Below are 15,776 nucleotides of genomic sequence, written 5' to 3' on the forward strand. Positions count from 1 at the left end.
ATTACGTGTCTTGCAAATATTTTCTCACACTCGATAGTTTGTCTTTTTACTGGCTTAATATTGTCTAAATTTCTAATTTTAGTGTACTTCAATGAATCAAATCTTTCCTTTATAGTTATTCAGGGATTTGGAATGGGGGTATCTTATTTAAGAAAGTTTTGCCTTCCACATATTTGTTATTTTATTCTTCTACTTTTCACATTTAAAACCACAATATGCCTGGAATTGATTTTTGCATATATTATGAGATAAAAGTAAAGAAATTTTATTGACCCAGCACTATTTATGTAAAAGGCAGGACTTTCCCCAAAGTGTATCTTTTTCATAAGTCAAATATCCGTATATATGTGGATTGGTTTCTCTTCCAGTTTTGTCTCATTGTTTATTTATCTATCTTCGTGCTATAACTTCACTGTCTTACACACTTCACCTTGATAAATATTGATATCTGATAAAGTAATTCCTCCAACTTTGTTCTTTTAGTGTTGTATTGGCTATTCTTGCCTCTTTACCTTTCATATACATTTTAGAATCAGCTTGTCATTTTTCCACACACACACACTCACACACACACACACATGCGCGCGCGCGAAGTTGTTGGGATTTTAATTTGGCTTATTGGGACCCATAGATCAGTTTGCAGAGGACTAACACATTTATAATGTTGACTCTTCCAATCTAAGAAAATAGTATCTCTTTCCATTTAGTCTTCTTTAATTTCTCTAAATAATATTTTATAGTTTTCTGTGTAAAGTTCCTACAGATCTTTCATTAGATTTACTCCTATATAGGGGCGCCTGGGTGGCTCAGTCATTAAGCATCTGCCTTCGGCTCAGGTCATGATCCCTGGGTCCTAGGATAGAGCCCCGCATCAGGATCCCTGCTCAGCGGGAGGCCTGCTTCTCCCTCTCCCACTCCCCCTGCTTGCGTTCCCTCTCTCACTGTGTCTCTCTGTCAAATAAATAAATAAAATCTTCAAAAAAACAAAGAAACAAACAAAAAGATTTACTCCTACATAGTTGATGTGGTTTTTTTTGTACTTGAAGTTTTTTAATGCTATTGCAAATGTAACATTTCTAAAATTTCATTTTCTAATTGTTTATTGCTGGTATACAGAAATTCAATTGATTTTTTTCTACATTGACCTTTTGTGCAATGACATTCCTGAATTCACTTAGTCTACTAGTTTATTGATAGATTCATTTAGACTTTCTACATATATAATTATGTCATCTGCAAATAACAGCATTTTATTCTTTTTTTTTTCTTACCTTATTTCACAGGATAAGAATCTTGAAAAGAAGTAATAGCAAATATCCTTGTCTTGTTCACAATCCTAGGGAAAAATTTCAGTATTTTACCATTAAGTAGGAAACTTGTTGTAAGTTTTTTGTGGATACCCTTTATCAAAATCCTAGAGGAGAACACAGGCAGCAACCTCTTTGACCTCAGCCGCAGCAACTTCTTCCTAGAAACATCGCCAAAGGCAAGGGAAGCAAGGGCAAAAATGAACTATTGGGACTTCATCAAGATAAAAAGCTTTTGCACAGCAAAAGAAACAGTCCACAAAAACAAAAGACAACCGACAGAATGGGAGAAGATATTTGCAAATGACATATCAGATAAAGAGCTAGTATCCAAAATCTATAAAGAACTTATCAAACTCAACACCCAAAGAACAAATAATCCAATCACGAAATGGGCAGAAGACATGAACACACATTTCTGCAAAGAAGACATCCAAATGGCCAACAGACACATGAAAAAGTGCTCAACACCGCTTGGCATCAGGGAAATCCAAATCAAAACCTCAACGAGATACCACCTCACACCAGTCAGAATGGCTAAAATTAACAAATCAGGAAATGACAGATGTTGGTGGGGATGTGGAGAAAGGGAAACCCTCCTACACTGTTGGTGGGAATGCAAGCTGGTGCAGCCACTCTGGAAAACAGTATGGAGGTTGCTCAAAAAGTTGAAAATAGAGCTACCCTACAACCCAGCAATTGCACTACTGGGTATTTACCACAAAGATACAAATGTAGTGATGCGAAGGGGTATGTGCACTCCAATGTTTATAGCAGCAATGTCCACAATAGCCAAACTATGGAAAGAGCCAAGATGTCCATCAACAGATGAATGGATAAAGAAGATTTGGTATATATACACAATGGAATATTATGCAGCCATCGAAAATAAAATGAAATCTTGCCATTTGCAACAACATGGATGGAACTAGAGGGTATTATGCTAAGCGAAATAAGTCAATCAGAGAAAGACATGTATCATATGATCTCACTGATATGAGGAATTCTTAATTTCAGGAAACAAACTGAGTGGTGGGGGTGGGTGGGATGGGGTGGCTGGGTGATAGACATTGGGGAGGGTACGGGACTATGGTGAGCGCTGTGAATTGTGTAAGACTGTTGAATCACAGACCTGTGCCTCTGAAACAAATAATACATTATATGTTAAAAAAAAAAAAAGGAAGATAGTAGGAAGGGAAAAATGTGGGGAGGGGAATCGGAGGGGGAGACGAACCATGAGAGACTATGGATTCTGAGAAACAAACTGAGGGTTCTAGAGGGGAGGTGGGTGGGGGATGGGTTAGCCTGGTGATGGGTATTAAAGAGGGCACGTATTGAATGGAGTACTGGGTGCTATACGCAAACAATGAATCATGGAACACTACATCAAAAACTAATGATGTAATGTATGGTGATTAACATAACATAATAAAATAAAATTTTAAAAAAAGAAGATTCCCTTCTACTTCTAATTTGCTGTTTTTTAAACATGTATGCTGAATTTTATCATTTTCCTGCATCTCTTGATCATGTTATGTTTCTCCTTGAATCATTGATGTTATGAATGACATTGATTGATTCTCAAATGTTAAACAACCTGGCCTTCTAGACTAGATTAAAATTTGCCAGGATATATTATTCTTTTTGTATATATCAGGATTTGATTTGCTAATATTTTGGTTGAGATTTTTTCATCTATAAGAGCGATTGGTATGCACTTTTCCTCTTTGGTGTTGTACTTGTCAGGTTTTGGTATTAAGATTGTGTTGGAGGGTGCCTGTCTGGCTCATTTGGTAGAGTGTGTGACTCTTGATCTCAGGATTGTAAGTTCAAATTCACACTGGGTATAGAGATCACTTAAAAATAATCTTAAAAAAAAAAAGATTGCTTTGGCCTCATAAGACAAGTTGGGAAGTCTTTTCTTTTTTTCTGTTCTCTGCGTTTGTGTGAGATTGGCACTATTTCTTCCTAAAATGTGTGGTATGATACACCAGTAAAGCCATCTAGGCTTGTAATTTTCTTTGGGGGAAGTTTTTACTTACAGATGAAATGTCTTTCTTTAGCAGATTTAGGACTATCCCCATTTCTCTTTCTTCTTGTGTCAATTTTGGTAAGATATATTTTCCTAGGACATTGTCAATTTCATCTAAATTTTCAAATTATAGGCATAAAATTTTCTACTGTGTGATTCTTATTATTTTAAATATCTGTAGAATTTGAAATGATTTCCCTTTTTCATTCCTCATACTTGTTATTTGTGCTTTCCCTATTTCTTTCGATCAGTCTTGACAGAGATTTCATCATTTTAGTCCTTTTAGAAAACCAACCTTTGGCTCTGTAGATCCCCTCTATGAGATATATATAGATATACATGTGTGTGTGTCTAAGTAGGCTCCACGCCCAGCCTACTTGGAGCCCAACTTGGGGCTTGAACTCAGGACCCTGAGATCAAGACCCGAACTGAGATCAAGAATCAGATACTTAACCAACTGAGCCACCCAGGTGTCCCTATGCCCTCTATGATATATATTTATAACTTATTAATTTCTGCTTTTTGTTATTCCCTTCCTTCTCTCTCTCTCTCTCTCTCTCTCTCTCTCTCTCTCTCTTTTTTTTTGGTGTGTGTGTGGGGGGGTTACCTTTCTGTTATTTTTCTAAGTTCTTGAGATAGATACATTAACCATTGCTTTTTATCCTTTTTTTCTTAATATATGCATTTAAGACTTTCTAAACAGCTTTAGCTTCATCTTAGAAGTTTAGATACATTGTGTTTCTGGCATTATTCAGTTAAACATATGTTTTTATTTCCATTGTGATTTCTTTCTTGACTCATAGGTTATTTTAAATTAGGCAACAAAAATATTGTTTATTTCCAAACATTTGGGAATTTCCTAGTTTCTTTTTTGCTGTTGATTTCTAGCTTAATTCCACTGTGGTCAGAGAATATACCATGACTAATTTTAATCCTTTGAAAGCTCTTGGGGCTAACTCTATGAGCTAGCATATGGTCGATTTTGGTAAGTGTTCCATGTGTATTTAAAAATGCTGTGGGTGTGCCTGGGTGGCTCAGTCGTTAAGCCTCTGCCTTTGGCTCAGGTCATGATCCCAGGGTCCTGGGATCGAGCCCCACATCAGGCTCCCTGCTCAGCGGGAAGCCTGTTTCTCCCTCTCCCACCCCCCTGCTCGTGTTCCCTCTCTTGCTGTCTCTTTCTCTGTCAAATAAATAAATCTTTAAAAAAATAAAAATGCTATGATTCTGTAGATATTTGATACTGTGTTACAATAAGATTGTTTGTTACTCGTGTTATTTGAACCATCTATCTTTTTACTGATTTTTTTTCTCTACTTGTTCTATCAGCTCCCAAGAAAACTATATTGAAATCTCCCATCATAATTGTGGATTCGTCTATTCTCCTTTTATTTCTGTCAACTTTTTGCTTTATATATTTTGAGGCTGTGTTATTAGTATATACAAATTAAGAATTTTATTTCTTTCTGGTGAATTGACCTTTTTATTTCTATGTAATGTCTCTTTATAGCTGCATTTTTCAATTATGGCTATTGACATTTTGGGCAGAACAGTTCTTTGTTGGGGGATGGGGTGCCATCCTGTGTATTACAGGATGTTTAGCAGCATCCTTGTTTTCTATCCACTAGATGCCAGTAGCATCCCCACCCCCAGTTGTGACAATCAAAAATATCTCTACACATTACCTAATGTGCACTGGGGGGCAAAATCACTCCTGGTTGAGAGCCACTGATCTGTAGCAATGGTTTGTGTCTTAAAATCTATTTTGTCTGATTCTCAGTAATGGCATTTTCTATTGGTATTTCTAATAGAAAAACTTCTACTTTCAACCTTTCAGTGTCCTTAGTTGTGATGTGTCTCCTATAAGCAGTATTAGGTTGATTGATTTTTTAATCCAGTCTGAAAATCTTTTTTTTTTTTTTAGATTTTATTTACTTGACACAGAGAGAGAGAGAGAGAGAGGGATCACAAGCAGAGTGGCAGGCAAAGGGAGAGGGCAAAACAGGTTATCCACTGAGAGAGCCTGACATGGGGCTCGATCCCAGGACCCTGGGATCATGACCTGAGCCGAAGGCAGCTGCTTAATGACTGAGCCACCCAAGCACCCCCAGTCTGACAATCTTTTAATTGTAATTGAAGTATTTGTCCCTTTTACCTTTAATGTGATTAGTGATGTTTGGGTTTAAATATGCTATACGATTATTTGTTTCATATTTAACCCGTGTGGTGTGTTCTTTGTTATATCCCTCTTATGTTGTTTTTTTTCTCTCCTTTCCTGCTTTCTTGGGTTCTGTATTATTTTACTATTTTGCTATCTTTCCCATTAGTTGAGCATTCTTTTATTATTGTTTTAGTTGTTGAGAGGTCACAACATGTATCTTTAACTCATGAAAATGTAATGTTAGTACTTGTGCCACTTTCTGTGTTACTACCTTAATACTTTCTGTATTAGGACCTTAGACCTTTTTATTCTGTTTCCCTCATTCTCACATTTTGTGAATTTTTATTTCTCCATAAATAGAACCAAAGTAATTCATCATTTCTTAATTTTATACAATGTTTATTTAGACTTACTCAGATATTCATGTTTTCTATTGTTCTTCATTTCTTCCTGCATCTCTCTGCCTCCATCTGGGATTATTTTCTTTCTGCCTGACTAGCTCTCTTTAGTCTTTCACTTAATGCAGATCTATGATTGCTGAATTCTCTAGGTTTATACTTGCCTAACAATTGTCTTTCTCTTATTTGAAAGACAGTTCGCTTGGTTTTGGGATTTCAGGTTGTGATTATTTTCTTTATAAAGAAATCAGTTATCAGTCTTTTTGCTGCACCATTGGAGAGAATGTGGTTTTGTGTTTGCCTTCTCTTTGCCTGTGGGTTTCAGCAATTTTACTATAATGTTCTTGTGTATGGTTTTCTTTGTATTTATCAGAACTGGCACTCAAAATACTTTTTAACACATGGCTTAATAGCTTTCATCAGTTTTAGAAAATTCTTGGCCATCGTGGCTTCAAATATTGCTTCTATCCCATTCCCTTTTTTACCTCCTCATCTGAGACTTCATATTAGACTTTCTAATCATATCACACAGATAGAAAATACCTGACAAATATGAACCGATAGAAAGCTGATGTGGCTATACTATGTTATTTTCTATTTTTTTCTTTTCTTTTTATCTCTCTGGGCTTCTGTCTATCTTTCCTTTTTTTTTATTGTTGTAATGTTGTTGTTGTTGTTTTTTTCAGGAAATGACTCTACATACATTACGTCATTAGTTTTTGATGTAGTGTTCCATGATTCATTGTTTGTGCATAACACCCAGTGCTCCACGCAGAATGTGCCCTCTTTAATACCCATCACCAGGCTAACCCATCCCCCCACCCCCCTGCCCTCTAGAACCCTCAGTTTGTTTTTCAGGGTCCATCGTCTCTCATGGTTCGTCTCCCCCTCCAACTTACTCCCCTTCATTCTTCCCTTCCTGCTATCTTCTTCTTTTTTTTTTTTTAACATATACTGCATTATTTGTTTCAGAAGTACTGAATATCTTTCCTTTTAACACTAGCTCTCTTTAACTGTATCTAATCTACTAGTAACTCCGTTTCAGTTATCTGTTGCTATGTAAGAACATATTCCAAACTTTTGTGGCTTAAAACAACTGCCACCATTTATTTGCACATAATTCTGCAGTTTAGGCAAGGTTCGGTAGGGACAGTATGTCGCTGGGCTAGCTTAATTGGGGTTGGGGGATCCAAACTGATTTCACTCACATGTGTGGCACTTCAACGAGGGGGACCAGAAGAGGTGACTGGCTGGATGTCCTCTCTCTCTCTCTCTGTATTCTCTCATTCTCTAGGGCCTGTCTCTTTCCATGTGCCTCAGGGTATTTGTAAGTATTCACATGGTAGGTTGGAACTCCATAAGGGTGAAAACAGAAGCTGCTATGCCTCTTAATGCCTAGACCTAGAACTAGCCAGGCATCATCTGTCTCACATCCTTCACTCCACATAGTTGCCCAACAGATGGTTGAACTTAGATACTGTACTCTCCCCAGACTCCTGCAACACTACTCCATGTGGCATGGTTTTTGCTCCTTCACCATCCTCCTGGTTCTCCATGGCTCCTAGACCTAGGGCAATGACTGGTGCATAGCGCTACTCAACATGTATTTTTTTCAATAAACAAAGAAATGAATGCAAACTGTTGATCCAGTGCTCTCTTCAGCAGCATCTATGCTAATACTGGAACCATGCTAGCCAAAATGGTGACCAAAGCTGCAAATTCTTCAAGCCTTTAATGTCTTTTACATCTTGAATCCCTTTCCCCACAAAAAACTTAGTAACTCATTAACATTCTCCAGTTTGCTCCTCAGCCAGTGAGGGGGTGAGAATGAGAACAATCGCAATGCACACAGCCTTTGGACTCAAGTGTCAGGGGGTAGAATTCCCAGGACCCGAAACAATCCTCCTTTCCTTCTCCAAATAAGATCCCAAGTGGCTCAAGTAGTATCTTCAGAGACCATAACATGCTTCTGGGATCATTATCGGGGTGCTCTCTTCTCCTCTCTTTGGTGGCCTGAGTACAGTTGCTCTGTTATACCCAGCAGTGTGACTGACCCCAACCTCGGACACCTATCTTGTCCTATCGTGGCCCAGGTTGACTTTAATGATTCCTTCTGCCAACCCAGAACTGCCCAATGCGCCCACACTGAGGGGGGCGTTCTCTCTCTCACCACAGGTAGTGCACAATAGTCCTTTCACTGACTCTCAAGAAGGTGTTATCTCATAGCCCTTTCTCTTTCAAGGAATGTGAGACCAGTTCCTCTGGGACATTTGAAAGACACCTCTAATGGCAAAAGTAGTAGAAATGAACTCTGATGCAAAGTGCGGGGAATTCCCTCGGACATACTGGGGTGTGTGTGTGTGTGTGTGTGTGTGTGTGTGTGTGTGTGTGTGTGTGGTTAAAACCAAATTTTCTTTTCACCTCACCATGTTAACAACAACAACAAAGATAACACTACCAACTAATATTTAGTGAGTACTTACTATTTGCCAGGCATTGTTCTAGGTGCTTTATATATATCATGTCACACATAATTTGGGGAGGAGGAATCGATTTTAGGCAACTGAAGCATCATAGAGTGGGTGAATCTGGGGGACAAATCTGAAGGAACTGTTAGAGTTTTATTAGGAATTCGAGTCTAGATATGAAAGATGAAGGTGAAAACCGGACAGGGTCAACAAGCTGGGGGTGTGTATGAGTGAGAAGAGGAATGGCAAAACGCAGACCAAAGTGCCAAGGGCAGGGCGAAGTAGTAGCCCGTAGGGATTTTAGGATAATAAAATCAAAAGTGATCAAAGGACATTGATATTATCATCATTTGTGAACTGAGTTCTTTCCAAGTTTCAGAAGTAAAATTAATGTGTTCTATTCTGACATAGCGAAGAGACCAGCTCTTGGGGCCAAACAAAAATAAAATACATCAGACTCTTAATGGGCTTAGTGGTATCTCTAAAGGGTTAGTTATTATCTGTTAAATATTTGAATAGAGCATTGTTCTGGAATAGCCACAGGAACAGCCCTTTGCCTAAAAGCAGAGGAACCAGTCTGAAAGCCCTGTCTGCAGTGAGAGCCACAGGGCAATGCTTCAACCCCAGCAACACTGTGTTGACAAGGTGGTCTGCATCCAGCCTGGCTGCAGAGACAGATGGGCTCCTAGCCAAGCGCATTAGGAGATTCCTGAGGACCAGTGAGAAGGAGCCTAGAAGGGGATCCCCTGTGTGTTTGTTATTAAGGCTGACTTGGTCAGGGCACAAGAGGCAGGCAGATGAGGTGTGCTGAGCAGTGAGACCAGGTTTAGAAGAAGCCCTGAAACCAAAGCCTCGCTGGGAGAAATCTCCTCATTCTCAAAAAACAAAACAAAACAAACAAACAAAAAACCCTATCAATGATCCCCTCTTTGGCCTCTATCTTCAACCTCTCCATTGACTGCTTCTCCTCATTATAAACTCACATTTCTCTCATCTTTGACAAAGCAGCCAATCACGACGGAACAACTCACCCTTCATGCATTCTTGCTAGTCCTTCTCCACTGCTGGGAATGAGGTGTCTACACTTCCTGCCTCCAAGTCCCGCCTCTCACTCACGTGTCAAGCCACTGCCCCCTGGTTTCTTCCCGTCACCATTTCAGGGACACAGTTTCCACCAAGGTCACCAAAGACATCTGAATCGCCAGATTCAGTGCATCCATCTCCTTTCTTAGCTCACTTGAACTTCCTGTGGCATCTATCTGGACAGGTCCCTCCTTTTGGAAATTCTTTAATTTTTTTTTCTCCTCCAGCACTGCTCTCCTCTTCTTTTGCTGCCTGACCCTTAAATGTTAGGGTTACCTGGCTCCATCTTTGGTCACTGCATTTCTTATCCGACACAGTCCCCTGGGAACCTCCCACAGGGTTTCAATCACCACCTGTACATTGATGTCACACAAATCTCTATATTCTGCCTTGACTTCTTTCTCAAAGCTGTATGTTCAGCTGTTCACTAAACATCCCTTTCTGCATGCCCCACGGAAATTTCGACACACAAAACCACTCATTATCTCATCCCCAAATTGTCCTTTCTTCATGGATTTCCTCAACTGAGTGCCAAAACTAATCATCCTGTTGCTTAAGCCAGAAACCAGGGAATGGTTTCTGATTTGTTCTTCCTACCCAGTGACTCAGCAAGCCCTGTCTCAGCCCTTCTGTCTCCTGGTGAGAGCCCCCCAACTGAGCCTCTGCCTCCAGACTCTTACCTCAAATCCACCTCCACACTGGCCACCGGAGTAATTTGTCTGGACCCAAACCATGATCATGTCCCTCCTCTGCCGAAAGTCTTCCTGTGGCTTCCAACTGACAACCTGTCTGTTCTCATTTCTTCCCTCCCTCCTGTTTCCACGCTATGCCCACAGGGAGACCAGACGGTAGGGGGCAAGCAGCCAACAGCTAGGGCTTTGGCAGCTAATCAGAGGGATTTCGGTTTGACAGAAGAGGATATAGGAACCAGGTTCATGAGTGGGGCAGGATGGCAGGTCATAGAAGTGGGAGACACATTAGCAGACTGCTAGGAATTGAACGTCTGTGTCCTCCCAAAATTCAGATGCTAAATCCTAATGTCCCATGTATTTGGAAGTGAGGCCTTTGGGAGGGAATCAGGTCATGAGGGTGGAGCCCTCATAAATGAGATTAGTGCCTTTATAAAGGAGACCCCAGAGAGCTGCCATGCCCTCCTCCCCTACCTGTGGAAGAACGTAGGGTAAAAACTGTCCTCTAGGAACCAGGAAGTAGGCACTCACCAGAGAACAGAATCACCAGCACCTTGTTCTTGGACCTCCCAGCTCCAGAACTGTGAGAGATAAACTTTCCCTTGTTTATAAGTCACCCCTTCTGCGGTATTTTGTTATAGCTGCCTGAAGGAACTGACACTGGCTATTACAATGGAGACAAAATGGTGAGAAAAGAAGACAGGTGAGCCCGCAGGACCCATGAGGAAGGGGTGATATCTAAAAAGGAGAATCACCAGGTTGAAGGAGTAAAGAAACGTATTAGTAGGTCATGTCAGGCACTAGTAACAACGTAAACAAGCCTCAGAAGTCTAGAGACTTTAAAGCCCCATTATTGGAAGCCCAGCACCAAGAACAGGAGCAGGGGTTGGCATACGCCCCCCCCACACACACACACATTACAAGGCAAGTGGGGGGGGCAGATGATGATAGAAAGGAATAGCTTCTATAAAAAGGGAGAGCAGGAAAGTTCAGAAGAGGGGACAAACACGTACAAGAACTGTCCTTGTGACAAATGAAGGCCACAGAAAGTAGGTTACACTCAGGGGCTGCGCCAGTGACTTCTTACAGGTGGGCTTCGGGATGATGAAAGAAGCAGCATTCATCATTAGGCAGATGCAAAACACGCGGTCCGAAATGTTGCCTGGATTGGAAACAAGTGATCGGCCACAGTTAAGTCCCTTTCCCAAAACTACAGGCCTGGAAGACCCACGCATGGAGAAGCACAATCGCGCTTGGACTCTGGAGTCCTGTAGGTCCGCGTTCGAATCCCGACTGTGCCGCCAGGCAAATGAGAGCCACCTCCCGTGACTCCGGCTGAGGAGCCTGCCCTAGGTGGGTCACACTGCATTGTCAAGGGCAGACCTGGGGCGAGGACCCAACAAGGTCGCTGACTCCAGAGCGGGGCTCTTTGCAGGCAACCTGATGGTCAGGGCAGCGGGTCCCCCCGCGCATTGGTCCCCCAGGCCTGCAGCGCCTTTGTGCCCCACTCACCGGAGAGCACCCGCAGCAGTGGCCCGCGGGGGGCGGCCGGGCCAGGGGCGGGCGTGGAACTGGGGGGCGCAGGGAGAGGGGAGCGCCCCCCTAGAGTGGCGCGGGCCGGCGGGGAGGGGGGCGGCCAGGTGGTGATTGGCTGGGCTGCGGCGGGCAGCTCCGGGCCCAGAACAAAAGAGAGCGGGCGGCGGGCGTCCTCCGGAGTAGGCGCTCCCGCCCGCCCCGCGCGGGCTTCGGTGCTGGGGGAGGACGCGCCCACCGCCCGCCCGCCCGCCCGCCGAGCAGCGGGGCCGGCGCGCTCGGTTTCTGGGCGAAAGCCGGCCGTGTACCTAGGAATTAACCGGCCGGCGCGGGAGGGGAGGGGAGCGGGAAGCGGGGCGGGGGGGATGCTGAGCGCGCGCGAGAACAATAATAAGATCGTGTTTGCGGTCGCTGCCCGAGGAGGAATTCGGAGGAGGCGCGAGGCCCGGCGCTCGCGCCGCGCCGGGGAGCCCGGGAGGGAGGCCGGCGGCGGCATGAGGCAGGCGACGCGGCGCCTGTGAGCAGCGCGCGGCGGCGGCGGGGACCTCGGCGCGGGCGAGAGCCGAGCGGCCGGGGGCTCCCCTCCCCCGCTGCCGGGCCGTGATTTGCCGGGCCTGCTGCGCCCCCCGCCCACCCCTCGCCTCAGCCGCCGCCTCGCCGCTTCCCCTCGTCGGAGCGGCCGCTCGCCCGCCCGCTCGAGGCCCGCGGGGAGCGCGGCGCAGTCCGTCGGCCCACGGGGGGCGGCCTCCCGGCATCTTCGCGGCGACCAAGGACGACCGGGGGAGGAAGCGGCCGGGATGGCGCGTCCGCGGCCCCGCGAGTACAAGGCGGGCGACCTGGTCTTCGCCAAGATGAAGGGCTACCCGCACTGGCCGGCCCGGGTGAGTACGGCGGCCGCGGGCGGGCCCGCCCGCCCACCATTTTCCCCTTCATGATGGCGCGCCCGCCCCCTTTCCCCATCCGCCTCAGCCCGGAGCCCGGCGCCGGGCGCCCCGAGCCGGCCGCGGCCGGGGCTGGAGGCGCGGGCGGCGCTGCGCACGGAGGACGGGCCCGGGCCGGAGGCGAGGGTTCCGGGCCGCGCCCGCTCCCCGTGAGGGCGGCCATCCTTCCGCCCCCTCTCGAAGGCGGCTCCGGCCCGCGCAGGCCCGCCGCCGGGAACCCGGGAAGCCGCGCCGCCGGGCAGCGGGCCTGGGCGGGAGGCATCGCTGCGGGCAGGGTCGCGGGTGGGAAGCCGGGTCCCGGGCGGACGTCGGGGCACGTAGGGGAGCGTAATGCAAATGGCTGTCGGCGAGCCGGCGGGGGCCGCGGCGGCGAATCCTGGAAAGGGCTGGTGGTCATCCAGAGGCCAGCAGGAGCCGCCTGGCAGCCGTTCATCCATCCCTCGGCGCCTCCTTCGCCATCCAGACTTGTTGAGTGTTCCCTGAGCGCGGTTCCGGAGCCCCGCCGGCCCCATCATTGTCCCGGGGTACGTGCCTCCCCGCTGCCGGTCGCTCCTGCACACCCACCCGGAGTAGCCGGGAGCTCGCAGCCTGGCACCGAGCTGGTGGGGTCCGGGAAGCTCCTCGTGCCTTTTCACCTCCATATTTGTTTTAGGTCGGATCCCAGACCTTCTCCTTGGCCTCCCGCTACCGTCCACAATAGCTCTCTCTTCCTATCCAGCAGGGTTGTCGCAGGGCTCTTTCTCTAGAAAGCATCTGCGTGTAATACACAGCATTAATTTTTTAATTTTTTTTTTGGTCGGGCCCTTTGAGCGAGGAGATCAACACTGCCGTGTGTGCTTTGTGTTTTAAAAATAAATCCCTCTACTTTTGATTTTTACCTTAGTTGGCCGTTAGTTGTTTGAAATGAGAGATACAGTGAAAAGGAGGGTCAGGGCATCTTGGAGGCTCTGTTGGTATTCTTGGGGAACAGAGGTAGACGTGGGAAATATTGGCATAAATAAGAGCGTGAGCTCTAAAATGTTGTATTACAGTCAAGTGAAGGTAGCTAGACCAAGGGGGGGGGGAACACCCATTCACAAAAGGAAGTGACATCACGGGTGGCCAGGCTTGAAATTCGTGAAGTTGAAGTAACGGATGGACATAATCACTTTTTTTGTATTTAGTTTGGCACGATTGTAAAAAAGAAAGAACATTTGGCCTGGCAGTTGGGGGGGGCCTGGTATTTGGTTTGGGCTCTGTTATGGGCCAATCATTTCAACTGTCTGAACATCCATTTCTGCAACTATAAAATGATCATCTCTAGGATTCCTTCCAGTACTAACACCTCAGATTTCAAGTGAGGGTCAGGTTCCATTAGGCTGTGAAAATAACTTTGGAGAGTCAAAAAAAAAAAAACAAAAAAAAACCCAAAACTTAAAATTTCATTAACAAGTTGCTTACTTAGGTTGGCCACCTGTAGTAATTTTGGAACAAAAAAAGTGCTGCAGAAGTAGTCCTAGCTGCATATCTAATGGCACATGAAATTCCTAGAAGTTGTAATTCCAAACCAATGCAAAATGGAAAATAAAATGAGGAAACAAAATCAGGTTGTTAGATAAAATAAAGGCAGGAAAAAAAATCTATCTCTTCCCCATTTAACATAAACTTTTCAAGGAAAGGACGTGTTTCTCTTTTTTAATTAAAATATTTTACAATGAGTGGCATGTTATCATTTCCAAGGAAAGGTAAGGGTTAGAAAAAGATACTTGAGTCCCTACTCTGTTAGTATCGTGCTGTATGCTTCATGTATGTTCTCATGTTATTTCCACTCCAGTTCTCTGAGGCATTATCCCCATTTTACACCTAGTTATAGCTTTGTAGATGATATTACAAAATGCTAACTGGGGGAAAAATCCTACTTATTCAAATTTCAAATACTGTCCCTCGATATGAAGGCCTGTCTTGTGGGGATTAGATTCTGTATGGATCAGACCTAGGAGGAAAAACATAGGGGAGACAGATTTCGGTTCAGACTGTGGGGAGGACTTTTTTATAAAAGAAGGTCCATGCTTGAATGGAGAAGCTTTTTTATAAAAGAAGGTCCATGCTTGAATGGAGAAGCAACTTCCCAGCTGTAGGGAAGATGCTGGGTCCTAGGCAGCCCCTTGTGAGGAATGTGGGCCAAAAGGATTCACTCATCTAGTAAATTTGGTCAGGTTGGATTCCACTTTTGGCTGCGTTTCATACTCTGTGACCTTAGGCATATTCTGTAATCTTTCAAAATTTTAATTTACTAGCCTGTGAAATAGGCATAATTCTCACCTCATGGATTTGAGGCTGTGTAAAAGCACCAAGCAGCGGTGCTTGGGTGTTCCTACCTTTTTTCCATTTTGGATTTCTAACTTTTCCCCCGTATTACTATACTGTTTTTAATTTTCAACTTTTGAGTTAGATAGGTTAGTTTTCCCAACATTTTGCTGAAATGAATCATTTCAAATGTATAGAAAAGTTAAATAATCATACAGTGAACACCCTTATATCTACCACTCAAATTCTACAATTAACATTTACCGTACTTGCTTTATCATGTTATTCATGTATCCATCCCTCTATCCATACAGCAGTCCATCTTGTTTTAATGCATTTTAAAGTAAGTTGCCGGCATCAGTATAATTTACTCCTAGACACTTCAGCATGTGTTATCATTAACTAGAGGTCAATATTTTTCATAGATCCTTTTTCTTTTTTCTTTTTGTCTTTTGAGGTAAAATTTATATAAACTGAAACACACTTAATGTACCATTCAGTGAGTTTGACAGATAGACACTGGTATAATCCAAACCCCGTGCAAGGTATAGGGTAGTATCAGTACCCATGAAAGTTCCCTCATGGCTCTTCCCAGTTAATTCCTGTCCTCTTGCCTCTTCACATGTATTATATTACCATTCAGTAGCCAGCTAGCTGTTTCTAATGGAGTGTATTTTATATTGCATATGACTTAAAAATGCAAGTTCATTTGTACCTAAGGATTAACTAGCTTGATATTAAAAATACTTATGCTAAAATAAGAGTCTCTGAACCCTTTTGATTGTGTACCTTATTGGTTAAAAAAAATTTGAGCATGCATCCCTAATATGTATAAATTTACTTTAAATTATATATACATGTACTGTGACGTACATTATAAA

General features: G+C 44.0%; 1 protein-coding gene across 1 annotated transcript in view; it reads left to right on the forward strand.

Annotated features, from left to right (window-relative positions):
- Positions 1–12,203: 12,203 nt before the first annotated feature.
- Positions 12,204–15,776, forward strand: part of HDGFL3 (HDGF like 3) — an 89,339-nt gene continuing 85,766 nt past the window's right edge. The window contains exon 1 of the mRNA XM_025892978.2: positions 12,204–12,549. Within this exon, the coding sequence (XP_025748763.1) occupies positions 12,466–12,549 (84 nt within the window). The 5' untranslated portion in view covers positions 12,204–12,465. The remainder of the gene's footprint in view (positions 12,550–15,776) is intronic.

The sequence above is a fragment of the Callorhinus ursinus genome, unplaced genomic scaffold (genome assembly GCF_003265705.2).
Source record: "Callorhinus ursinus isolate GAN/ISIS: 27379988/994484 unplaced genomic scaffold, GSC_fseal_2.0 scaffold45, whole genome shotgun sequence".
NCBI classification, from domain to species: domain Eukaryota; kingdom Metazoa; phylum Chordata; class Mammalia; order Carnivora; family Otariidae; genus Callorhinus; species Callorhinus ursinus.